General features: G+C 55.0%; 3 protein-coding genes across 5 annotated transcripts in view; 2 read left to right on the forward strand and 1 right to left on the reverse strand.

The window, feature by feature from the left end:
• Positions 1–4563, forward strand: part of LOC105469273 (caspase recruitment domain family member 14) — an 80129-nt gene extending 75566 nt beyond the window's left edge. Inside the window, exon 26 of the mRNA XM_071081781.1 lies at positions 96–4563. Coding sequence (XP_070937882.1) covers positions 96–788 — 693 coding nt within the window. The 3' untranslated portion in view covers positions 789–4563. The remainder of the gene's footprint in view (positions 1–95) is intronic.
• LOC105469272 (N-sulfoglucosamine sulfohydrolase) lies at positions 862–11944 on the reverse strand. 3 transcript variants are annotated; one of them, XM_011720127.2, is made up of 8 exons: positions 11793–11944; positions 8471–8631; positions 6417–6522; positions 5999–6149; positions 5557–5713; positions 5189–5270; positions 3458–3661; positions 862–2428 (listed from the first exon to the last, which is right to left on the reverse strand). In XM_011720127.2, exons 1-8 carry the CDS (start codon positions 11878–11880, stop codon positions 1869–1871), a joined length of 1509 nt encoding a protein of 502 aa, XP_011718429.2. In that variant the 5' UTR covers positions 11881–11944; the 3' UTR covers positions 862–1868. The 3 variants fall into 3 exon arrangements, with proteins under 3 accessions (XP_011718429.2, XP_070937886.1, XP_024644709.2); XM_024788941.2 differs by lacking the exon at positions 862–2428 and adding an exon at positions 3257–3312; XM_071081785.1 differs by lacking the exons at positions 8471–8631; positions 11793–11944 and having other exon boundaries at positions 6417–6908.
• A 47-nt stretch (positions 11945–11991) lies between these two features.
• The window catches only part of LOC105469275 (solute carrier family 26 member 11), a 31815-nt gene continuing 17796 nt past the window's right edge, over positions 11992–26010 (forward strand). The window contains 8 exon segments of the mRNA XM_024788942.2: positions 11992–12102; positions 12506–13195; positions 13197–13293; positions 13296–13384; positions 14114–14306; positions 14991–15076; positions 17435–17514; positions 19734–19876. Coding sequence (XP_024644710.2) covers positions 13118–13195; positions 13197–13293; positions 13296–13384; positions 14114–14306; positions 14991–15076; positions 17435–17514; positions 19734–19876 — 766 coding nt within the window. The 5' untranslated portion in view covers positions 11992–12102; positions 12506–13117.

Here is a 26010-nt window from a genome sequence, read left to right on the forward strand (position 1 = left end):
GCCCAGACCCTACTGGCACAGCTGTGGGCTCTTGGCTCATGAGGCCTGCTGTCCCCTCTGGCTGGGGTCTAACCTTGAACCCTCACCACGTGCAGGTCACACACGGTGAAGCCACTTGTAACTGCACACTTTTCTGTGGAAACATCTTCGCCTTTCACCAGGCTTGGCATGGTCTGGACTGGAGACCCCGAGAACGTTTCTGCAATGGGACAGGAGGGACGCCTTCTGGCACCTTCCCTGGAACCGGAGGCCCCAGACCTCTCTGGAGAACCGCCTGTCTGCAGGCCCCATTCAAACCTGTGGGGGCTGCATTTCCCTTTACAATTCGGAAGTGTCAAAGGCTCACTCCAAAAGCACAGAGGCAGCGGGTGGGGAGTCTGGGTGGCCCCCAAGGTTGCTGCCACCCTTGCCTGGGGCAGAGGCACAAGCCCACATATGCTGTGACCCTGGCCACCTTTTCTCAGCTTCTGAGGCTGCGATGCCTCAGGAACTCCAGTTTACAGAGACCAGTGTGCTTACTTGTAAATAAAGCCTCTGGGTGGTGGAGATGGTACTTTCAGTGGGTCTGTGCCCCGTGGCCTCCATGCCCGTTCGGTGGGGGTGTCCCAGAGAAGCCTGGCACCAGTATCCCTGTACAAGACCCGGCAGACTCTGCCTTCCCCCGACCTGGCTTTGCACCCCAGCCCTTCTTGGGCCAAACATCTTCACTGCACCTTCAGGGCTCGGGGAAGACCCAGGTCCCCCAGCGCCTGGCCTTGCCTCCGCCTCCTCGGGCTGTTGCAGACTGAAGGTCATTTTGACAGCAGTGTCCAAGAATCAGGAAGCTGTTCTAGAATTCAGGTTGGAATCATCATACACGAGTTCAGAAAAAGAACTTCTGCATATTTTACTAAAATAAAAAGCTTTTACAATAGCTGGCCTATGGCTTCCTCCAGCCCACCCCAGTATGGAGTGATGGGGAGAGAAGGGCGAGGGGAGCCACCCACTCAAGGAAGTGCCCTCTCCTTCGAGGGGTGTCCAGGCCGGGCTTCTGCTCCTGAGGAGGGTGGAGGCAGGGCAGGAACGGCGCAGTCTCCCAGCAACGCCGACGCCACCCAAGAATTAACCCAAGCCAGAGGACGGGCATCGCCACCCAGCAATGCCAGTGCCACCCAAGAATTAACCCAAGTCAGAGGACAGGCATTGCCATACCTTCATCTTTGGACACTCTCAAAAAATAAAAGCTTCTGCCCAGAAGCACCACAGATTCGAGCTCATCACTCAGGGAGCCTGCCGCCAATCAGCTGGAACCTGCCTGGGGACCAGGTACTTGACCATGGGGCAAAACAGAAGAAGCAGAAACCTGCCCAAAGGTGGTTCAAAGGCTTCCTCTAGGCCAGACGCTGGTAAGAGCCAGGCGCTGTGCTCCCAGGTGAGTGTGGGCGGGACCTGTGTACTGCCCACGCGGCACCGAAGCCCTTGCCTGCTGTCCGTGAAGGGCTCGTAAGTATCTGTGGCTGCCAAAGCCTAAAGGGGGCCTCAAGCCTCCCATTTGCAGGTCCCCAAACCAAGCCAGAAAACAAGACTCCCTTGTCATGGGCTGGGGGTGCTGCCCTGTCCACAGATCACACACATCTAGAATTCCCGTGCTGGGACGTGGTTCAGACACGAAGACGGCCGTGTCGTCTGCCACGATGGCAGTGTCCCTGGTGGTGGAGGGGCTGGGCACATGCTCTGGTCCCCCTCCAGGGACTGGCAGGAGTGACCCCACGGGAAGGAAGAACCCTCCTTGGACGGGAGTGTAAACGGAAGCGCTGTTTGTCAGTGCTCCCCAGGCTGGCCGGCCACAGGGACATGTCTGGGATGTGTGCACAGGCCTCCTGGGAGGGTCACAGCTCGTTGTGGAGGGGCTGGCACTGGGGAGAGAGCTTCTCCTCCAGGACGCCGTCGGGGGCACACACCCAGGGGTCGTGGGTCTCCCATTGCCACTTGGTCAGCTGGGCCCGAAGCATCTCCAGCACCTGAGCAAAGCGTGGGTCGGCGGCCAGGTTCTGGGTCTCGTGGGGGTCCCGGCTCTGGTCGTAGAGCTCCCAGCGCGCCCGGTAGTAGTAATGATGGAGGTCCTTGTACCATCCTGTGGGCTGGCCAGCTGTGGTGCGGTTCAGGAGGTCCTGGAAGGTGGGTGAGACATAGAAATCCTGGTCGATGGGAAAGGGCATCTTGAAGTTGAGGTTGTGCACGAGGCGGAAGTTCTGGTGCTGCACGGAGCGCATGGGGTAGGACATGGTGACCTCATGGTGGCTCTGGCTCCCAAAGATGGTGGCCCAGAGGGGCTCGGCCTCCAGCGCTGGCAGGAGGGACCGGCCAGTGAGGTGGATGGTCTTCGAGCCAAAGATGGTGTAGCTGGGGTACGGGATGGAGAACCAATCCAAGATGGTGGGCGTGAGGTCTGGAAGGGAAGCGGCATCTCAGAGCAGCAGAGCCCTCAGCACACAGGACTGCCCTTGGAAGGGCCGAACCTATGCCACTCAGGGCGGCTACCCTCTCCAATCCAATCAGCAGCGGGAGGTGCCTTGTCGGGCACCTCTCACCGCCATGTCATCTCTCTGGGCCATGGTGCCTTGAATGGTATAACAAGAGGCCCTGATTCGGTGACATTTAGGATCCTTCTAAAATCCTATGGACCAGAAAAGAAGTCTATTTTTCAGCAGCTCGTCTACTCCAGCCCTGTGGTGGGTGTGGCCATAATGCTCCTGGCTCATAATCTGGGGCCAGAGAGAGATGTGGGCAAGAGCTCGGAGGGAAAGGGAACCTGAGTTTGCTGCTGCCCCGGGCCCACCCCACCTGGAGGCTCTGCCAGGCCGTGGGCAGGACACGCGAGCCTCTGCCCTGTGCCAAGGGGCTCACCCCAAGCCCCTCACAGTCTTCCTGCACCCCTATCTTTGTCTGCACATCCATAACATGGGACTAGATGTCCCAGGCCTTTTTAGAAATGAGCAGGGTCATGAGGTGCTTTGGGTCCCCCAGGAAGGCAGGATGGGGTGCACAGATGCTCAAACGGGGGTCCCCAAGCCCACAGTATCGGCATCACCTGGGAACTTGTCAGACATGCAAATGCTTGAGCCCGCCAAAATCTACTGAATGGGACACTCTGGGGGTTGCAGTCTGGATGTTAACAAGCATTCCAGGTGATTCTGAAGCTCATTGGAGGTAGGCGAGAAAAGGCAATGGTTTTGAAAGCAGTGGGATCCAGGCGAGAATCCTAGCTTAGTGCTTATCAGCTGTGCAGTCCTGAGCAGCTTACTTCACCTCTCTGAGCCTCATCCTTTTCCTCTGCAGAGGGGGAGTGACAGTCCCTTCCTCACCCAGATGACCTGAGAGCCATGTTAGGTGATGGGTGTGGAGCAGCATCTGACAGGTCGTGGCCCCGTCCCAGATCCACGCCCACCCCTTCCCTGATGGAGACAGACAGGCATACCTAGGAGGCTCACGTAGGCCTCGCTGACTTGGCCCCAGCGCTTGGGGTGCTCCGGGGAGGACACCAGTAACGGTTCAGCAGTGCCCGGCCAGTACAGGTTGGCCCTGCCGCTGGGGAAGGGGATTCCGTTGTCGGACGTGAAGATCACCAGTGTGTCGTTCAGGACACCCGCGTCACGCAGCTCCTGGAGCACAAGTCCAACTCCTGTGGTGAGGGGCGGGGAAGCAGAGCTCAGCTGCAGACACGCACGGAGGCAGGGGTGTGTGCAGACCCACCCGCTGCTTCATCTGGCCACTGGGCTCTGCGCTTTCCGGATTTGAAAGCATCCTGTAGTTCTTCCCACTAGCTCTGGCTCTTGCCCGGCTCTGCCCAGCTCCCATTGCCTGAGCAGGCCTCGAATAGGCCTCCAGGGACTCCAGTCATCCCTTGGCACTTCTGTGTCACCCCCAGGCAGCTGCTCCCTGGTGCCCGCCGGCTTCTGAGTTCTCTGGAATCTCGCGACTGTCCCATGGAGCAAATAGGGCAGGGGCCAGAAGACAAGGTTTCCTCTGTACCCACTGTTTCCCAGGTCGCTAAGAATTAATGGCACCAACAGGGCAATGGCAAAGGTCCCGACCTCCTGTTGTGGGTTAAACGGTGATCCCCGAGCCCAAAAGACATGTGTGCTGGCATCTGTGAAGGGGGCCTTGTTTGGAAAGGGGAACTTTGCAGATAAAGATCCTGGGACAAAATCATCCCAAAGTACTCAGGCAGGCCCTAAATCCGACGGGGTCCTTATAAGAAGCAGAAACAGGCTGGGCGCGGTGCCTCACGCCTGTAATCCCAGCACTTTGGGAGGCTGAGGCAGGTGGATCACGAGGTCAGGAGTTCAAGACCAGCTTAGCCAATATGGTGAAACCCTGTCTCTACTAAAAATATAAAAATTAGCTGGGCATGGCGGTGGGCGACTGCAGTCCCAGCTACTCTGGAGGCTGAGACAGAAGAATCGCTTGAACCCGGGAGGTGGTGGTTGTAGTGAGCCGAGATCGTGCCACCGCACTCCAGCCTGGGCAACAGAACGAGACTCGGTCTCAGACAAAAAAAAAAAAAAAAAAAAAGAAGAAGAAGCAGAAGCAGCGGAGACACAGACAGAAGAGGAGACACAGGAAAAAAGGCCATGTGAAGGCTTAAGCGAGGATGGGGGTGATGTTACCACCAGCCCAGGAACACTGAGCACTGGCACAACCCCCAGAAGCTGGAAGAGGAAAGGCAGAGTGTCCCCTACACCTTCAGGGGAGCGTGACCCTGCTGACATCTTGATTTCAAACTTCTGGCCTCAGAACTGTGAGAGGACAAATTTTGGTTGCTGTAAGCCACCTGGTTCACGGGGCTTTTTCGGACAACCACAAAAACTCACATACCTCAAGTTCTCCATCTGCATACGCTAGGGAACTCCAAACCCCCAATCCGACCCAGGTCCTGTGGCTGGAAGAATCCAAAGTCCTCACCCAACCTCTGGGGTGCCCTAAGGCCCCAGCCCAGGAGCAGTTCCACATCAGGGCAGTCCCGGAGTGGGTCCTGATGCCACCCACAGGCCCCACCTCTCAATGTGGGCTCTGCCGGCTGCAGCACAGGGCCTGCCACACTGGGACCCTCACCCACACCCTGCTGTGATCTGACTGAGAGGGCGCTGGCCCAGGTTGGGGACCCAGGCCGTGGCACCCCTCTCAGTGCCCCATTCTGCAAGCCCACCTTGGTCCATGCGGCCGATGGTGGTGTACTGAGCGGCAAGGTCGGCTCGGGCTGCCGGGGTGTCGGGGACGAAGTAAGGCACCTGGGGCAGGCGGTGGGGAGCCAGGCTTAGAACAGACGGACTAGGGGAGCAGCGTCCAGCCTTCTCCCTGGGGCCTCCTACAAATGGATGAGCTCAGAACAGCCTCACTCTGGACCACCCCGTCTCTCTACGGTTCTCTCTGTGGTCCCAAGGATGGGAACCTGAATCCAGTTTGGTCAGCGCATCTTTCTTCATCATCTAGGGCCAAGGCTGCAAGCTCGCAGGAGGCCCAGGTCCCTGACCCAGGGCTGACGGGCATCCTGAAACGCGAGAGAGGCCCTCCTACCAGCACGTCCAGTGGGTCATAGGCCTGGGGGGTCCAGTCTGGGATACGACCCATGCCGCTCTCTCCATTGCCAAACTTCTCACAGAAGGTTCCGTACTGGGGCTGGGAGTGCCCACAGCGGTGGGGGTCATGGAAGGCGACGTAGAGGAAGAAAGGCCTGCACAGGAGGAGGCCCATTGCCAAGGCTGCGGGGCCAATGCCGCCTGGCACAGGAAGCCCCTCGGCTCTGCCTCCTCCTCTGTATCTGGAAGTCAACCTGTAACCCTCACCGCCTCAGTTTCCCCAGGTCCCTTCTCCCTCTGACCAGGCTAATTCGAGTACCTGGAACCTTCTCCCCGCCCCCATTCTAGCCACATGGGGGCCCATGCATCCTGCCTGAAGACTCCAGGCTGTGCTCTGGGACCAGCCGCCAGGGGGAAGGGGCAGGGGCCCCGACTCATACCGGCCATCCTGAGTCTGCAGGAATTTCCGGACAAGCAGCTTAATTCTGGTGATGTTCCGTCCCACCTGGAGGACGGAGCCGTTCTCCTCCGTGTAAGCAAAGTCAAACGGGTACACGGCCTCCGGCCCCACGTGCTTCTTCCCGATGATGCCTGGATGGGAAGAGAGGCCTGTCCAGAGTCCCTTCTGCCTCCCAACCCCCTCTGCTCCCTTCTCCGCCCCCCTCAGCCCTAAGCGCACTGTGGGTTCTCGTGGACTCACAGCCCAGCCAGGAGACCCAGGCCCAGGTCTTTTGGGACGAGAGCTAAGGGCAGGCCACAGGGGCTGAGGGTGCGTGGGGACAAGGTGCCAAACCTCCTGGGCTCTGGTCTGGCCTCGGTGCCTCACCCCACGTCCTGTCCTTGGCACAGGGTCCTCACCTGTGCGCACGCCAGCTTGGCTGAGCAGCAGTGGCAGGCTCCGCACCTTGTCGAAGGAGTTGAAGTGGTGCACATCCTGGTGCAGCCCGTACATCCCATTCTGATGCTGCCAGCAAAGGTGCATGAGATCCAGGGCCCCCAGGCAGCCAGGGCCCGCCTGCGGCACCTGTTCTCCCACGGTCCTCCCATCCCCAGGGGCCTTCTCGGGGCCCTGATTTAGACTTCGAGTGGCCAGCACCCAGAGAGACTGCCTCCACCTCCCACTCCCTGCCCAAGAGGCCCTGGGTCCCTCTTGTGAAAGGAGGACTTCGCAAGAAAGGAGGGGACCTGGAGGGCGTGCACTGGCACGAGGGCGGCTTTGATGTTCTTTCCGCATGTCTGTACTTTTGAACTTTTCTATTACAATCACACGTTACAGAATGAAAAAGACAGGGCCAGGCCTTGTTTTATTACCTAGTTATTTTATATTGTAAAAGATATTGTACATTTTAAAAACTCAGATTGCCGGCCAGGCACGGTGGCTCACGCCTGTAATCCCAGCACTTTGGGAGACTGAGGCGGGTGGATCACGAGATCAGGAGATCGAGACCAGCTCGGCCAACATGATGAAACCTTGTCTCTACTAAAAATACAAAAATTAGCTGGGTGTGGTGGTGGGCACCTGTAGTCCCAGCTACTCGGGAGGCTGAGGCAGGAGAATGGCTTGAACCTGGGAGGTGGAGGTTGCAGTGAGCTGAGATGGCACCAGTGCACTCCAGCCTGGGCAACAGAGTGAGACTCCATCTCAAAAAACAAACAAACAGACAAACAAACAAACAAACAAACAAACAAACAATAAGTGTCCTCAAACACCCGTGTTCACAGCAGCTTTATTCACAACAGCCAAAGGGTAGCAGCAACCCAAGTGCCCACTGACAGATAAATGGAGAAGGAAAATGCGGGGTCCATCCATCCACTGGAATATAATTCAGCCCTAAAGTGGAGGGAAGTTCTGACTAGTGCTACAGCATGGTTAATCCTGAGGACATTGTGCTGAGTGAAGTAAGGACACAAAAGGGGGGCCAGGTGCGGTGGCTCACACCTGTAATCCCAGCACTTTGGGAGGTCGAGGCAGGCAGATCATTTGAGGTCAGGAGTTCAAAACCAGCCTGACCAACATGGTGAAATCCCATCTCTACTAAAAATACAAAAATTAGTCAGGTGTGGTGGTGTGCACCTGTAATCCCAGCTACTTGGGAGACTAAGGCAGGAGAATTGCTGGAACCTGGGAGGCAGAGGCTGCAGTGAGCCAAGATCACACCGCTGCACTCCAGCCTGGGTGACAGAGTGAGACTCTAACTCAAAAAAAAAAAAAAAAAAAAAAAAAAAAGACTAGTCCTGTGTGATTCCACTCTTATGTGGCCCCTGGAGCAGTCAGAGTCATAGAGACGGGATAGGGAGGGAGAACGTGGAGCTGGTGTTTCATGGGACACAGCTTCTGTCTGGGAATATGGAAAAGTTCTGGAAGTGGATGGTGGTGATGGCTGCACAACAATGTGAATGCACTTCATGCCCCGGAACTGTGTGCTGAAAAATGGCTAAGATGGGAACATCGATGTTTGTGCATTTACCACAATAAAACAGGAGTGTGTGTGCCCAGCGGCAGCCACTCCCCGCACCATGGCGTTCCTGGGACACTGTGGCGATGGCGGGTCACGCTGACTCAGTCCACAGGCCTCACGCTGTTTACATACGAAGCATGAGCCCCGCCAATCCCCATAACTAGAGTGGCATCTCATTATACCCACCATCTTACAGATGGGGAAACTGAGGCACAGGGAGGTAGGTTACTTGCTCAAGGCCACACACAGCAGTGGAGCCAGGGCTGGTAGGTGAGTTGGAGCCCCTAGTCTGCACTCACGGCCGTAGGCTGTTCTTGCCTCCTCCTGGAGGTGGGAGGGAAAGCGGGCAACACCCCCAGGGAGCCCGGGGATGGGAGATGTGGCAGAGGCCTGGGCCCCGGACGGAGCCTGTCTACTCCCTGCCCATCCCCTCCTCCTGCCCTTGCACCTCACCTGGGGCAGGCCAGTGAGGAGGCTGGCGCGGCTGGGAGAGCAGCTGCTGACCGAGGTGAAGGCGTTGCGGAAGAGGAGACTGCGGCGGGCCAAGGCATCCAGGTGCGGGGTGGCGATGGCGCTGTTGTTGTACGCACCACTCTCAAAGCCTCCGTCATCCGCTGCGTGAGGTGGGAGACAGAGAGCACATGGTGGGCTGCGGTCATGAGAAACAGCACTGGGAGTGAGGGAGGCTGGGGCTGTGATGCCAGGAGGCAAGATATCCAGGTGGGCATGGTACTGGCTCAGCGTGAACACTCATCGTGAAACGCTATTCTGACAGAGCACTTCATTACCTAGGAGGCATGACACCCGCGTGGGTACATCAGGCAAGCATGATATCAGAGGGCATGTTAGCAGGTCTGATACTTGGTGGGTATGTTAGCAGGCAGGCATGTACCCAGAAGACCCCATACCCACTGGGTATGTTAGCAAGAAGGCATGGTACCTAGTGGGCACAATACCTGGTGGGTATATCAGCAAGCAGGCATGGTGGCCAGTAGGCATGAAACCTGGTGGGTATGTTAGCAGGTGGGCATCGTACCCAGCAGGCCTGATACCCAGTGGGTATGTTAGCAGGTAGACTGGTACCCAGCAGGGATGATGCCTGGGTGGTATGTTAGCAGGCAGGCATGGTATTTAAGTGGGCATCATACCACAATAAGCTTGATGATATCCTAAGCAGGCATGATACCCAGTGGGTATGTTGGCAGGTGGGCACGGTACACAGGCTGAACTGACAGCTGGGGGGTATAAGCAGATGGGCATGGTACCCAGGCAGGCCTGGTACCTGCGTAGGTATGTTAGCAGGCAGGCATGGTACCCGAGTGGGCAAGATACTCATGTCGGCATGATATCCCAACAAACTTGATGATACCCCAGTAGGCATGCCACCTGGATGGGCATGTTAGCTGGCTAGGCATTTAGGCAGACAGCGGCTGAATGCATAGCCACAGCCGGGCATTCCACAGCCACGCATGGCCACAGTGGCCGAATGCATAGCCACAGCCGGGCATTCCACAGCCGCGCATGGCCACAGTGGCCGAATGCATGGCCACAGCCGGGCATTCCACAGCCGCGCATGGCCACAGTGGCTGAATGCATGGCCACAGCCGGGCATTCCACAGCTGCGCATGGCCACAGTGGCTGAATGCATGGCCACAGCCGCGCATTCCATAGCCGCGCATGGCCACAGTGGCTGAATGCATGGCCACCGAACTGCTAGGCAATCCTGGGCTCTGCAGAAACTGCGTGGAGCCTCACCCAGGGCACGTCTAAAGATCTATGTGTGTGCGTCCCACCGCTGCTTCTCACTGATGCCATCTCAAAGGCCCAGTGACCTTGCAGGTTGTCTATTTCAACGCTTTCACTCTCCACAAAGCAGCTGAGGCCCAGAAAGGTGAGGTGCAGTGCCCAAGGCCACACACTGGGCAGCGGGAAACAGGGACGGGCCGCTGAACTCCCACAACCACACCAAGCTTCTTCCCCCTGCTCTGGAGTAGAGGGCACTGGGGGCACCACAGGAGAGGCTGGTGGGAGCCCTCAGGACCAACACTTTCCCCAGTTCCCTCAGAGTCTCCCTCAGAGGTCCACGGGCAGAGGAGGCTGGGCACCTTCCAGCTGGGCTCCCGTCCTCCACCCCACAGTGCCCACGGGGTGTGAGCGCATGGCAGCCAGGTAAACCCGGAGGGAGAGGGGGATGGGCTGTTCTCCCTACCCCCCTACCCACAGGCCAGGAGGAAAGCTGCCCTTCTCCAAACCCAGAGTTGCTCGGCACTTGGCTGTGGGCCTGCTGTGGACTGAACTGTGTCCTCCCAGAATTCATACGCTGAAGCCCTGATGTCAGCATCACTGTATCTGGAGACAGGGTCCTTAATTAAGGTTAAATGATTCATAAGGATGAGACCCTGATCTGACAGGACTGCGGCCTTATAAGAAAATAAAGAGAGCGCCAGGTGCAGTGTTTCATGCCTGTAATCCCAGGACCCTGGAGGCCACGGCAGGAAGATCGCTTGAGCCCAGGAGTTCGAGACCAGCCTGGGCAATACAGTGAGACCTTGTCTCTACAAAAAATACAAAAATTAGCCGGGCATGGTGATGTGCACCTGAGGTCCCAGCTACCTGGGAGGCTGAGGCAGGAGGATCACTTGAGCCTGGAGGTTGAGGCTGTAGTAAGCTGTGATTGTGCCACTGCACTCCATCCTGGGTGACAGAGTGAGACCCTGTCTCACAAAAAAAAAAAAAAAAGAAGAAAAAAGAAAGGAAAAGGAAGTGAGACCACCCCCATCCACTTGTCATGTGAGGAAACAGTGAGAGGGTGACCACCTGTAAGCTGAAAGCGGACCCTCACTGGAACCCAACCAAGCTGGCACCCTGACCTTGGATTTTCAGCCCACAGAATTGTGAGAAATACATTTCTGTTTAAGCCAATCCATGGCAGTCCGTGCTAAGACAGGCCCTAGCCCAGTGGCCGCGTAGCCTGGGCTCTGAAAGCCTCCTGTAGGAATCCTCATACGCAGATGAGGATCCATGCAGGTTCTCTGCTGAGTTTCTGGGAGGCGAGGAGTTGGCAGGAGAGCTGTTTATGTTACAATGAGCCGAACCCCCGCCCAGAGACCACAAAATTAATCAGAAAGAGGGCACCTGGCAGAGCGCCAGACCTCAGAAGGGGAAAGAATCGCAGGCCTTGGGTTTGGCCTCGTCACTTGTCATGGGCCAGAGCCCTGATTACCCAAACCGGAAGTCTTGTGAGCAACACAGTGCTTGCGCTGGAGGAACCCGGGGTTTCTGAGAGGGACTGGGATTGGGGGTGGGTGGTGGAGGGCTGTGCCCTTGGGACATAGCTGAGCCACAGCCTATGGGGTCGGAAAAGATTGCAGCGGGGAGGAGATGAGAGCCAGAGCCAGGAGGGCACCCTATCTGCAGTCTCTGGGGACCTGAGCACCAGTCCCTCCTCTGGAATCCCCTCCCGAGAGCGATCTGGGATCCGTGGACCCCTGAGCCCTGGCTGGGCAGGGTCAGAGGAGGGTGGGGACAAGCGGCAGGAGGTAAATGTAGGGGTGCTGGATGCTGGGGCTCACCCCTCCAGCCCTTGCTGCCCTCTCTGGGGAGACACTCATGAAGAGTCTGGGGGCAACACAGTGAGGAGGACGAGAGGGAATGGCAGTGGGGATACAAGGGCAGGGCACACGAGGGTCAGCGTTGACCACGGGTGGGGAGGAGGCCAGTGGCCACTTCCGCGGGCCACAGCAGGTGGGCGTGGGGGGGCGGCGCCGGCACTCACCGAGGAGCAGCAGTGCGTTCCGGGGGCGCGCCCGGCAGAGCCCCAGGATTAGCAGCAGCGCGCAGCAGGCGGGCCCGGGCCGGCGCATGGCGGCGGCTGCGGCTGCGGCTCCGGCTCCGGCTCCGGCTCCGGCTCCCGCTCCCGCCCCGGCTCTGGTCTCTCGCTCGGCCCCGCCCCTGCCCCGCCCCCGCCCCGCCCCGCCCCGCCCCCGGTCACGAGCGCGCCAGACCCCGCCCCGGCCTGTCCCAGGCGATTCCTGCGGACCCGGCTGCGGCGACGCCAGGAGACCCCAAGCTGCAACGCCGAGTGGGTGAGTCCGTGGCCCGCAAGGGCGGCGAGCGGGGACCAGGGGCGGGGGGTGCGGACGGTGGCCGGGGTCGCCCGGGGCAGCCGACGCGGGGGCCAGCGCGGAGTCCGAAAGTGCGGGGGCCTCCCGTGGGGACCACTCCCCCGCCGCGTCCCCACCCGGGTCGCCGCGGCCCTTGGCCTTGCTCGGGGCCAAGGGACCGCGGACGGTCAGGTGGCGCGGTCCTCCGGAGACCCCAGGATCCGGAGCAGCGGCCTCGTGGGCGGGGCCGGGGGCTGGGCAGTGGATTTTGCCCGGAGCGGCCGGGGGCGTGGCGGGGTGGGGGTGGCAGCTCTGTACGCTGGCGCCGGGGCCCTGGAAGATGCTGCGCACCTGAATTAACCGGGCGCCTCTGATGTCCTCCCAGAAGCAACTAGAATTCCAGGACTCTGAAAGCCACAGGTGGGGGCTGAGCGAGGCCTGGCCTCAGGAGCCGAGGACCGCCCCCCAGCCCCCCACGAGCGCCGCAGTCCACCGTAGTGGGTGGAGCCCGCCTTGGTGCGCAGTTGGAAAACCTCGGAACCCCTCCGGATCTCCCGGCTGTCACCCGCACCCCCCGCCAGCCTAGGGTGCGCCCGCGGGCCCTGCTTCTCTCCCTGTTAAATTCCCTGGGGAGAGGGGAAAAAAGGCAAAGGAAGCCGGTTCCCCAGGAGCCAGAAGTATTGAGCTTAATTAGTCTTCAGACTTCTCAATCAGAAATCACTTACCAGTTTCTTATCTGGGAGAGTTGAGGATGAAGGGACAGAAGACACCCAGGATTTGCACAGGAGGGGGGATTCAGGGAGAGAGAGTGATGAGGGACGGGGTGGGCCCTCCAGTCTTGGCCCAGTCCCAGTCTTGTGCACGTTGTTGGCTTCCTCTCAGAGCCGTCTGGTTCAGTCCCCTGGGAAGGGGAGACCCATAGTGACCCCTCCTGACCCCATCGACCCTGACCAGTGTTTGCCGGGTTCATCAAAGGCCACGCTCTCACTGCTGGTCTATGTCACCTGCACCCCCCAGCCCCACCGTAGGGATGCCTTCTTCGGTGACGGCTCTGGGTCAGGCCAGGTCCTCCGGCCCCCGGGACGGCCTCCAGCGCCTGCTGCTGCTCGCCTGCGGCTGTGCAGAGGAGACTGCCCATCCTGGCGTGGCTGCCGAACTACTCCCTGCAGTGGCTGAGATGGATTTCATCGCAGGTCTCTCAGTTGGCCTCACTGCCATTCCCCAGGCACTGGCCTATGCTGAAGTGGCTGGACTCCCGCCCCAGGTGAGGTGTCTGACCCTGCTGCCAGCCACATCTCAGAAGCAGTGCAGAATACACAGTATCAATCCAGAAGCCAGCAGAGATTCCGGGTTTCCAGCCCCTGGGCGGCCAAGAACCTTTGGTTTACAGTGTGTGACGCATGACTGTCTCTGGGCCGATCCAGGCTCCTATGCCTGTTTGGCACATACAGACACTGAGCTGGTTAGGAAGAGGCCAGTGAGATGACTCACGGAGGCCTCAGGAGTTCAAGACCAGCCTGACCAAAATGGTGAAACCCTGTCTCTACTAACAATACAAAAATTAGCCAGGCGCAGTGGCGGGTACCTGTAATCCCAGCTACCGGGAAGGCTGAGGCAGGAGAACTGCTTGAAACCGGGAGGCAGAGGTTGCTGTGAGCCGAGATCGTGCCACTGCACTCAAACCTGGGTGACGGAGCAAGACTCTGTCTCAGGAAAAAAAAAGAGAATGTTTCCTCAGACTTGGACACAGCACACGGGCCTGCACCAACCCTCTGCCTTGCTGTCTGCACCCTGAGCCCCCAGTTGGGTGCTGCTGAAGAAGTGGCCTCCTGATCACCGCAGGTCCACCCACAGGGCAGGGTGGTGCACCTGTGCGTGCTTGGGTGCCCGGGACACAGCTGGCACCCACAGATCCCGTGCTTGGACACACACACTAGGGACCTGGTGGACAGGCCTCGGCCTCCTGCGTGCTCACCGCCGTCTCTCCCCACAGTACGGCCTCTACTCTGCCTTCGTGGGCTGCTTCGTCTATTTCTTCCTGGGCACCTCCCGGGATGTGACTCTGGGACCCACCGCCATTATGTCCCTCCTGGTCTCCTTCTACACCTTCCACGAGCCTGCCTATGCTGTGCTGCTGGCCTTCCTGTCCGGCTGCATCCAGCTGGCCATGGGGGTCCTGCATTTGGGTGAGGCTCTACCTTCTTGCCAAGGGGATGCCTTTGACCTCAGCATTTCCTTGTTTGCATTTCAAGGTCTATCCCCATGTGTGTCGTGGGGGTGTGTGTGTGTGTGTGTGTCGTGGGGGTGTGGGTGTGTGTGTGTCGTGGGGGTGTGGGGGTGTGTGTGTGTCATGGGGGTGTGGGTATGTATGTATGAGTGTGGTGTGGGTGCGGGTGTGTGTTTTGGTGTGTAGGTGGGTGGGTGGTAGAGGGGGTGGGACGCTTGGCCTTTAGTCTACTCTTTTCTGCTTAGAGGCCAGGACACTCTGGAGAAGTGCCTGTGGCCTCAGACCCCAGTTTCCCTTTTCTGCTCTCCAAGAACAGCCAAGCAGGGTGTGTTACCCCCAGTCCGTAGCTGCAGTGTCTGCTCCCCAATCCCACCTGTGCCGCCTCCCCCAGCTCACATCGCCCCTCATCCTCAGGGACTGGGTGGAGCTGGGACCAGCTCAGTGTCCCCAGCTCACATCTCCCCTCATCCTCTGGGACTGGGTGGAGCTGGGACCAGCTCAGTGTCCCCAGCTCACATCTCCCCTCATCCTCTGGGACTGGGTGGAGCTGGGACCAGCTTGGTGTCCCCAGCTCACATCTCCCCTCATCCTCTGGGACTGGGTGGAGCTGGGACCAGCTTGGTGTTCCCTCTTGGCCGGCCAGGGTTCCTGCTGGACTTCATTTCCTGCCCCGTCATCAAAGGCTTCACATCTGCCGCTACAGTCACCATCGGCTTTGGACAGATCAAGGTAGGCACAGTGCCCACCCAGGACACTGGTCTTCGGCTGCTGCTTGTTGGCTCAGGGATAGCGGGAGCAGAACCGAGGCCAGTCCTGACCCCTGTGGTCAGTGGACGTCTTGCTGTTTCAGGTTGTCCTCTGTGGGTTAAGAAGCACGCGGTGCTCTCACGGGTCCCCTGTTAATAAATGACCCCCTGGGAGGGATGTTCCATGATGGTTGGATTTTACAGCGGGTAACTTGGGGGCCGGTAATTCCATCCGCCTGCTCTTGCCCGAGTTTCTGTGCCAGTGTGCTTGGCTGGCTCTGTGACGTGGCTCTGTTCTCCCTGCACTGGGCACATCCAGCAGGCCCCACCGGTCACGAGCACGCTGCTGGAATTTCTACAAGCAAATTATTTACCCATGCTGATTTAGCTAGATGGTTTCGTTCTGTGCCTTTTTTCCCCCTGGTTTCTATTTAATATTTCTTAAATGCCATGCATTTTATATTTCCTTTTAAAACATCTATAAGAAGCTCTAAAGTCAGTCATCAGCTGAGGGTGTAATTTATTCTCTTTTTGCTGGGTTGTAAGTTCCTCAAGGGCAGGAACTGTCCTTCTCCCAGCCATGGCCGCCCAGCACTGGGCTTTTGCAGTAGGGGGGTGCTCAGTTGGGTGTGTGTGAAGTAAGCCCAATTCCACAGATGGGGCTGTGTGGCCCTCATGACAGACTGGGGTCACATGCTGCCTCCTGACCCTGTGTCACTGCCAGGCTCTGCTCCAGGCTAGCCTGAGACAGTCTTCCCTGATGGAGGCACCATGAGAAGACCAAGGACAGGAGAATGTGTGTGTGAGTGTGTGTGTGTGTGTGAGTGTGTGTGTGTGAGAGTGTGAGTGTGAGAGTGTGTGAATGTGAGTGTGAGAGTGTGAGAGTATGTGAGAGTATGTGAGAGTGTGTATGTGTGTGTGCTTGAGTGTGTGTATGTGAGTGTGAAAGTGTGAGTGTGAGAGTGTATGTGAGGGTGTGAGTGTGTGAAAGTGTGAGTGTGTGAATGTGTGAGAGTGCATATGTGAGAGTGTGCGTATGTGAGTGCGTGTGTGATTGGACACTTTTTGCACTCTTGCTACGTGCAAGGCGCTGGGCGAGACACTCTCCGTGTGTAATTCTCAGCACACCCCTGGGAGGTAGGTGCGTCATTATTTCCATTTTAGAGAGGAGGGACCAACTTAGGTGTGGGTGAGTGTGATTTGTACGTTATCTACACACATCTCTCAGGGTTAGCTTGGCAAATGCTGTTTCAGGGCATGGTTGGTTCTTTATTCTGGAAACATTGTTTTTGGTATCAAGAATGTTCTTTTTAGGATCGCAGTGAGAGTGGAGAGTGCCTTGTTCAGGCCTTCATACTTGGCAACTCTAGCCCTGCCCAGGCACTCTGCAGCCATCTGGGGGGAGGGCGTCCCCTGACATGCTCAGGACAGAAGCCCCTACCCCAGCAGTCCCAGAGTCCACCCACCAGGATGTCCTAACCCCACCCACTCTGTGCAGAGCCGTTTTAGGGCAGGGTCCTTGAGCCTGTGACCCTGGGAGCCGGGGCCTCGACTTTCCCCTCTGACTCCTGTCGGGTCTCAGGCGACGTAAAGAACTAAATAAAGCACAAGCTGTGCCTGCACTGTAGATCCCAGCTACGTGGGAGGCCGAGGTGGGAGGATCACTGAAGCCCAGGAGTTCAAATCCAGCCTGGGCCACAGAGCAAGCAAGACCCCCCCACCCCGCCAAAGAAAACAAAACTAAACTGAAACACAGGATGGCGTGCCTTCTCCCGCCCAGGACCCCTGAGAGCTGGCATCATGGTGGGAGATTCCTGCCTGGCTGAGGATTCCCCAGCCCAGCTTCTCGAAGCCTCTGGGAGGCCTCCACATCTGTGCGCCGCGAAGATTCCGCAGCGGCAGGGCTGGGGGGTGGTGGGGCACCTGGTAATGGAGGCATTCTCAAGCCAGTGGCAGCAAGGGTCTACATTGCAGGGGCCTGGTCACCAAGCTGCCTCGAGCCAATGCGGGGCGGGGCTGGGCAGCCTATGGCCCCTGGCCATCAAGCTGTAGAACCGGGCTCCCTGCTATGGGGTCACCTACACTGTTTTTTATGGAAAAGTAATTTAGAGAAACATATCACTGACCCAGTAATTGTGAAGTACTGTGTCCCCCGAGGGTAGCTTTGATCTCCTGCCCTAGGGGGCATTGGGAGTGGGCAGATGGACCCCTGAGCCCCTAAGATGGGCCCCGGGAATGAGGGTCTGGGATGGGGGTTGTGGGGCAGGTGGGCGGGGAGCTGGGGCCAGATGGCCTTGGTTTGGGGGCAGGGCCTCTGATCAGCATCTTTGTGTTTGGACAGAACCTGCTGGGACTACAGAACATCCCCAGGCAGTTCTTCCTGCAGGTGTACCACACCTTCCTCAGGATCGCAGAGACCAGGTACCCCGGGCTTTGTTCCTCCCTCCTATAAGGAAGCTCCTCCTCCCACACCTCCTCTGCCAGCTCCCACCTCAGTTTCCACGGCTGGTGGCTGCTCAGACAGGGGTCCCCAGAGCAGCCCCTCAGCAGCACCTGCGAGCTGGCAAGAAATGAGACTCTCAGCCATTTTCAGACCTGCCTGTCAGAGCCACTGTTTTAACAGGAGGCCCATGGTCTGTGCGCAGGGGAGAATTCAAGAAGCTCTGCTCTGGGGAGCCGAGAGGCAGTGTTCCTCTCTTCACAAAGCTTTCTTGGGGGACAGGAATGGGAAGAGGCTGGGTAAAGAAAAAGAAGGCAGCGTGTCTCTCCTGGGTTGTGATTTGTGAAGGAAGAGGACACAGGGCATGGGGCAGCTAACATAGACAGAACGCAGTTGCTGCAGGGACGGCAGGTGAGGCTGTGATGAGAGATGAGGAGACCCAAGCACTTCCCTCAGGTGGTTTAAAGAACCTCTGATGGCCGGGCACCCGGGCACAGTGGCTCATGCTTATAATCCCAGCACTTTGGGAAGCCCAGGCAGACAGATCACCTTAGGTCAGGAGTTCAAGACCAGCCTGGTCAACATGGTGAAACTCCATCTCTACTAAAAATACAAAAATTAGTCGGATGTGGTGGTGCACGCCTGTAGTCCCAGCTACTCGGGAGGCTGAGGCAGGAGGATCACTTGAACCCAGGAGGGTGGAGGTTGCAGTGAGCTGAGATCACACTACTGCACTCCAGCCTGGGTGATAGAGCGAGACTCCATCTCCAAAAAAAGCGTCCGACGAGGGGTACCTGCCTGCCAGACCATCCAGCGGGAAGGCGGGATACCTCTCTACCTCTCTGGGTGGAAGGGACTGGAGGAGGAAGTGATCTGGGGGAGCTGTAGAGATGGCTGCCCGGTGCTGTGGCCTGGAGGGAGTGGGGGCGATCCTGGACCATCTTCCCCTCCCCTCTGACCTGCTGCCAAAGCTTCCCAGCGGCTGAACCCAGCTGGAAGCCAGTGGGTTCCTTACCCTTCAGAGGCGCCAGTGGTCAGGGGTTGGCCGGATGGGGGAGCAGTGATTATGGAGCCTGACCAGTTAGAGAACATCACAGACTGTCAGAGGGAAAAGGGGCCTTACTGACTGTTTATTCTTAAGCCTTCTAGAATGTCTAGAGCAGGGTGTCCAATCTTTTGGCTTCCCTGGGCCACACAGGAAGAATTGTCTTGGGCTGCACATAAAATACACTAATGATAGCTGATAAGCTGGAAAAAAGAATCACCTAAATAACTCATCATGTTTGTTTTTTTTTTTTTTTTTTTTTTTTTGAGACGGAGTCTGGCTCTGTCGCCCAGGCTGGAGTGCAGTGGCCGGATCTCAGCTCACTGCAAGCCCCGCCTCCCGGGTTCATGCCATTCTCCTGCCTCAGCCTCCCGAGTAGCTGGGAGTACAGGCGCCCGCCACCTCGCCCGGCTAATTTTTTTTGTATATTAGTAGAGACAGGGTTTCACCGTGTTAGCCAGGATGGTCTCGATCTCCTGAACTCGTGATCCGCCCGTCTCGGCCTCCCAAAGTGCTGGGATTACAGGCTTGAGCCACCACGCCCGGCCAACTCATCATGTTTTAAGAAAGTTTACAAATTTGTGTTGGGCCACGTTCAGAACTCTCCCAGACTGCACATGGCCCGCAGGCTGTGGTGTGGCAGACTCGTTCTAGTTCTAGAGCCACCTGCAGAGAGCTGCTCAGGCTGGTCCCGTTCCTTGTGGTCACTCAGCAGATCCTGAGCCACAGACTTGAGTCCCAGAGAGCTTCGGGAGTGAAAATGTGAGCACGTCACCCCGCCGCCATCGTGACCCAGGCCTCTCCGCTGCCCGTCCTGCACAAGCCTATGCACCCTGAATTTTGAATTGAATTTTGAAGTAGAACAGGGATGTATCTAGCTTAGGAGAAAACATCTCAGCCTAGCCTGTGCTTAGTCTTGCAGAGTAGCTTGCTAAGGTTCCTGAGCTTTAGTTAAGTGTCTGTGAAACAGCGAAAATATTGAAAATGATTTATTCCCTTAAGCCTTGAAACTCGCTGTCGTCTGGGGCCAGCCTGGGCATTGGGCCTCCCCTGGGAGCTTCTTGGCGCCTCCCAGCTTAAGCAGCATCAGGACGCTGGAGTCAACAGGAGGCCTGGGCCAAGCTGGGTGGTGACCAGTCCTCTGCCTGTCCACAGGGTAGGTGATGCCGTCCTGGGGCTGGTCTGCATGCTGCTGCTGCTGGTGCTGAAGCTGATGCGGGACCACATGCCTCCCGTCCACCCTGAGATGCCCCTTGGTGTGCGGCTCAGCCACGGGCTGGTCTGGTCTGCCACGACAGGTGAGGGACCTCTGGCTGACATCGTATGCAACCTTGGCTGCAGGTTGGGGTCACTTGGGGAGTCCTGACTCCCACTCCTAGAGAGTCTCATGTCATTGGTCTGGGCGTAACTTGAGCATTGGGACATATGAAACACCACACCAAACTCTGGGACATGTTATTTGATTGATTGATTGATTGAGACGGAGTTTCGCTCTGTCGCCCAGGCTGGAGTACAATGGTGTGATCTTGGCTCACTGCAACCTCCGCCTCCCAGGTTCATGTGATTCTCCTGCCTCAGCCTCCTGAGTAGCTGGGATTACAGGCGCATGCCACCACGCCCGACTGATTTTTGTATTTTTAGTAGAGATGGGGTTTTACCATGTTGACCATGCTGGTCTCAAACTCCTGACCTCAAGTGATCTGCCCACCTCGGCCTCCCAAAGTGCTGGGATTACAGGCATGAGCCACCGCCCCTGACCCAAACTCTGGGACATTTAAAACTCCGAACCAAACTCGGTGGGTTCTGATGCAGCCAGAGCTGAGAACTGACGCACAGCCAGAGCTGAGAACTGGCCAGCTCTGGTAGTTCTTACCCTGAAGCACTTTTGCCCCCTGGTGACATTTGGCAATGTTGGGAAACATTTTTGGTGGATACCACTGGGCAAGGCAGTTGCTGGCAACTAGTGAGGAGAGGCCAGGAATGCCACCCAACCCCCGATAGTACACAGGCTTCCACAGCAAACAGTGATCTGGCCCAAAATGTCAGTGGTGCCAAGGTGGAGAAACCCAGTCTACTGGCCATTCCTGGGGAGAGAAAGCAAATTCCACGGAGACCAACAGGCTCTGTTTGAATTGTGCAACTTGCTGGGGTCCAACTTCAGCTTCAGGGGTGGAGGCTGCAGGCTGAGCCACAGATAACCGAGGGTCCTCTGAGAAAGGGGTGGTGAGGGCTGCATTGTGGGAGGAGCAGCAGGGGCTGTCAGCAGGTGAAGGACCACCCTGGGGGAGGTGGAAGCCTCTTATATCAGTACATCCAAGATGGGCACAGGTCCCCTGGCTGAGCACCGGGCAGGGAGGCCCAGAGAGGAGGGCACACCCAGGAAGGTCAGGAAGTCTAGGTGACTCCGAACCTTCTCAGAGCTGAGGGGACAGATTAAGCTCAGAACAGCCCGAGCTTGGCCTTGCTGTTGGGGGGCTGCAAAATCCAACAGCCATAGGAGAGAGAGGGTGGCTGGATTTAGTTCTTGAGTCACTTCCTCCTGCCCAGGCTGGTTGGTTCCCTGTGGTCTCTCCCTGGATCCTGTTCAGCAGACTTGAGGCCGTGGTGAACACTGAGAGCCTCGTAGGGTGCAGAGGACACTGGGTTTAGAGTGGAGATGTCCAGCTTCCAGTCCCAGCCTGGCCTGGGCTTAGACTTGCAGAGTAGCTTCCGAAGTTCCTGAGCTTTAGTTCAGTTGTCCGTGAAATAGTGAAAACGCTTTGTTACCTTATTATTATTAGTAGTATTAGTATTAGTATTAGTATTAGTATTTGGAGATGGTGTCTCACTCTGTTGCCCAGGCTGGAGTGCAATGGCGTGATCTTGGCTCACTGCAACCTGCCTCCTGGTTTCAAGCGATTGTGCCCCCTTAGCCTCGCAATTAACTGGGATTACAGGCGTGCACCACCATCTTACCAGGCTAATTTTTGTATTTTTAGTAGAGACGGGATTTCACCATGTTGGCCGGGCTGGTCTCGAACTCCTGACCTCAAGTGATCTGCCCACCTCGGCCTCCCAAAATGCTGAGATTACAGGCCTCAGCCACTGCTCCCGGCCTATGCTTCGTTGTCTTAAACCTTGAGACTCAGAGTGTGGCCTGGGACCAGCAGCCTGGGCACTAGGCATCTCCTGGGAGCTTACTGGAAAGGCAGGATCTCAGGCCCCACCCCAGATGTCCGAATCAGAATCTGTATTATTCAGCGCATGCCCAGATCACCTTAGAAGTCAGAGTTTGGAAGCTGGGCATGGTGGCTCACGCCTGTAATCCCGGCACTTTGGGACACTGAGGGAGGCAGATCACCCGAGGTCAGGAGTTCGAAACCGGCTTGGCCAACATGACGAAACCCTGTCTCTACTAAAAATACAAAAATTAGCCAGATGTGGTGGCGTGTACTTGTGATCCCAGCTACTCAGGAGGTTGAGGCAGGAGAATCGCTTGAACCGGGAGGCAGAGGTTATAGTGAGCCAAGATTGCACCACTGCACTCCAGCCTGGCAACAGAGCGAGACTCCGTCTCAAAAAAAAAAAAAAAAAAGAAGTCAAAGTTTTGGAACTGCTTAGAGACCCCATGTTTCTTAGAGACTTGTTTCGTATTACTTTATGAGATGGTGAGTCAGGTGCGACCACAAGGGGAGACCGAGAAAGGCTCAGGAAGAAAACCAGTTTATTGTACTCACAGGTCCTAGAGACAGGAGGCACAGCATGCCATGTAGGGCCATGTCAGAGGACACCAGGGTGGCCAGGAGGAGAAGCCAAAGCTGTGGTTTAGGCCACAGCCTTTATTGAGGTTTTCAAGATAAAGGCAAGGTGAAGAAAGGTGACCAGCTTAGGACTGGCAGTTGGAGGAATTTTGGTGGGCTTCAGGCGTAAGGCAGAAAAATCTTGCCTCCTGGGGTGCAGGCCAGGCAGGTGGAGGAAGGATGGCTCCCGAGGGGTTAGCTGGCATATCAGAGACATACTTAGGGCTGCTTTTGTCTCTAAGACTTGCCTAACCCTGAAGGCAGTCTCTCCACAGCCAGAAAATTCTTGTAAGATGTCAAAACGTTGTAATGTACAGAAACTTGAGAAACATTGACAGTGTAGGGTTGACAGTGTAGGGCTGCCGTCTCCTTTCTCCCAGTGTGTGTAGCATTGTCCTGGGGAAACCACTTAAAAAGCTTTTGATTCTTACAACAGCTTTGAGGATGAATTTATTTTCTCCATTTTGTCAATGAGGAAAGTGAGCCTCTGAAAGATGAAAAATAAAACAGAACTTCTCAAGGCCACATGGCTGGGAAGAGGCAGAACAAGGATTTCACCCGAGTCATCTGCCTTTTTTTCTGAATGGTCTGTCTAGAAGTGTATCAATTTTAGTGATCGTCTCAAATAACTAACTTTTGGTTTCATTGATCTCCCTTTTGCTTGTGTTTTCTAGTTCATTGGTTTCTGCTTGGGGCTTTATTATTTCCTTTCTTCTATTTATTTTGAGTTAATTTTTTTTTTCAAAAAAATGTTCTTTTCAATTTTTTTTTTTTTTTGAGGCAGAGTTTTGCTCTTGGCCCCCAGGTTGGAGTGCAATGGTGTGATCTCAGCTCACTGCAACCTCCACCTCCTGGGTTCAAGTGATTCTCCTGCTTCAGCCTCCTGAGTAGCTGGGATTACCGGCGTATGCCACCATTCCTAGCTAATTTTTTGTATTTTTAGTAGAAATGGGGTTTCACCATATTGGCCAGGCTGGTCTCGAACTCCTGACCTCAGGTGATCCACCCACCTTGGCCTCCCAAAGTACTGGGATTATAGACATGAGCCACCGTGCCCGGCCTCTTTTTCAGATTCTTAAGGTGGAAGCCTAGGTCTTTGATTTGAGACCTTTCTTCTTTTCTAATATAGTTGTTTAAATGCTATAAATTTCACTCCTAGCACTACTTCGTTTGCATCCCACAATTTTGATATATATGCTGTTTTTCAATTTTCATTCAGTTCTAAATACTTTCTGATTTCCATTTTGACTTCCCCTTTGACCTGTGGATTATTTAGAAGTAGATTATATGATTTTTCCTTTGAACCATGGGAGTTATGTAGTTTCCAAATAGTTGGGAATTTTCCAATTAGTACTTTGCCATTGATTTCTAATTGAGTTCCATTGTGATAAGAAAACATACTTTGTGATTTAAATTGTTTTCCTTTATTGAGAGTTGTATTATGGTCCTGAATATGGTCTATCTTAGTGAATGTTCTGTGTGCACTTGAGAAATAATGTTTTCTGCCATTATTGGGTGGAATGTTCTGTAAATGTCAGGTCTAATTGGTTATCTCAGACTACTATATTCTTGCTGATTTTCTTTCTATTTGTTCTGTTGCTTATTAAAAGAAGAATGTTGAATAACTTCAGCTATAGCTATGACTTTGTCTATTTTCCTTTCTCAGTTATCAGTTATTGTTTCATATATGTTGAAGCTCTGTTTTTTAGTATATAAACATACAGAATTATAATTTTCTCTTGGAATGTTACTCTTTTTTTCTGGGCAGTATTCTCTGCCCTGAAATCTACTTTGATACTCAGAGAGCTACTCCAGCTTTCTTTTGATTAGTATTAGCATATCTTTTCCCATCTTTTTACTTTTTTTTTTTTTTTGAGACAGAATCTCTCTCTGTTGCCCAGGCTGGAGTGCAATGGCGTGATCTTGGCTCACTGCAACCTCCACCTCCCAGGTTCGAGCAATTCTTGTGCCTCAGCCTCCCAAGTAGCTGGGATTACAGGCTTGCACCACCAAGCCCAGCTAATTTTTGTATTTTTAGTAGTGATGAGGTTTCACCATGTTGGCCAGCCTGGTCTCAAATTCTTGGCCTCAAGTGATCCACCTGCCATGGCCTCCCAAAGTGCTGGGCCACCACACCCAGCCTCATATCTTTTTACTTTTAACGTATTTAATTAATTTGTGTTCTTGTGTTTAATGGTATGTTTTGTAGGCAGCATATAGATGGGATTTGTTTTTAATCTGATCATCTCTGCCTTTTAATTGGAATGTTATGCCATTTATATTTAATGTCATTATTGGTATGTTTGACTTTAGATCTACCATATTGCTGTTTGTTTCCTCTTTGTCTCATTTGTTCTTTGTTCCCTTTTCCCCCTCTTTCTACCTCTATTGATTATTTTTTATGATTCCATTTTATGTCCTTTATTGGCTGATTAGCTGTAACTGCTATATTTAGTTTTTGTTTCTAAGTGGCTGCTTTAAGGGTTGTGGTAAACATCTTTATCTTGCTACAGTATACATTAAACTTCAACTTCATGTGACATAAGAACCTTATAGCAGGCCAGGTGCAGTGGCTCACACCTGTAATCCTAGCACTTTGGGAGGCTGAGGGAGGCGGATTGTCTAGCTCAGGAGTTCAAGACCAGCCTGGGGAACATGGCAAAACCCCATCTCTACCTAAAATACAAAAAATTAGCCAGGCATGGTGGTGCATGCCTGTAATCCCAGCTGCTGGGGAGGCTGAGGTGGGAGAATCGCTTGAACCTGGGAGGCAGAGATTGCAGTGAGCCAAGATCCATCACTGAAGCTGCAAACTCCTGGGCTCAAGTAATCCTCCTGCCTCAGCCTCCTGAGTAGCTTGGTCTACAGGCATGCATCACCACATTTGGCTAATTAAAAAAATTTTTTTTTGTAGAAACGGTCTATGTTGCTCAGGCTGGTCAAAGATTCTGGGCCTCAAGTGATGCTCCTGCCTCAGCCAACCAAAGTGCTGAGATTGCAGGCGTGAGCTACCATTCCCTGCAGGAACAAAGTCTTTTATATTTATCCATGTAGTAACTGTTTCTGGTGCTCTTAATTCCTTTGTACAAATCCAGATTTCCATCTGGTATCATTGTCCTCCTCCCTGAAGGACTTTATGTTTTCTTCTGTTGCAGGCCTGTTGGTGATTAACTCTTTCAGCTTTTTCTTTCTTTCTTCCTTCCTTTTTTTTTTTTTTTTTTTTTTTTTTATTTTAAGAGACAGGATTCTGACACCCAGGCTGGAATGCAGTGGCGCAATTACAGTTCACTGCATCCTTAAACTCCTAGATTCAAGCAATCCTCCTGCCTCAGCCTCCTGAGTAGCTGGGACTATAGATGTGCATCACCACGCCTGGATACTTTTTTATTTTTACTTTTTGTAGAGATGGTGTCTTCCTACGTTGCCCAGGCTGGTCTCTAACTCCTGGGCTCATGGGATCCTCCCACCTTGGCTTCCAGAGTGTTGGGATTACAGGTGTGAGCCACTACTCCTGGTCTTCTTTCAACTTTTGACTTTTGTGTGTCTGAAAGTCTATTTTGCCTTCATTTTTCAAAGATAGTTTTGCTGGTGATAGAATTCTCGACTTTTTTTTTTCAATACTTTAAAAAAAAAATTATTATTTTTTTTTAATT

Source organism: Macaca nemestrina, chromosome 17, assembly GCF_043159975.1.
Source record: "Macaca nemestrina isolate mMacNem1 chromosome 17, mMacNem.hap1, whole genome shotgun sequence".
In the NCBI taxonomy this organism is placed as follows: domain Eukaryota; kingdom Metazoa; phylum Chordata; class Mammalia; order Primates; family Cercopithecidae; genus Macaca; species Macaca nemestrina.

Excerpts from the sequence above, each read along its gene's own strand:
- LOC105469272 (XM_071081785.1), bottom strand. The coding sequence starts at position 6,792 with ATGCGGAAAGAACATCAAAGCCGCCCTCGTGCCAGTGCACGCCCTCCA. Across the intron at positions 3,662-5,188 it reads CATCGGCCGCATGGACCAAG|GAGTTGGACTTGTGCTCCAG; the intron begins GTGGGCTTGCAG and ends CCCTCACCACAG. Across the intron at positions 2,429-3,457 it reads GGCCTACGTGAGCCTCCTAG|ACCTCACGCCCACCATCTTG; the intron begins GTATGCCTGTCT and ends CTTCCCTTCCAG.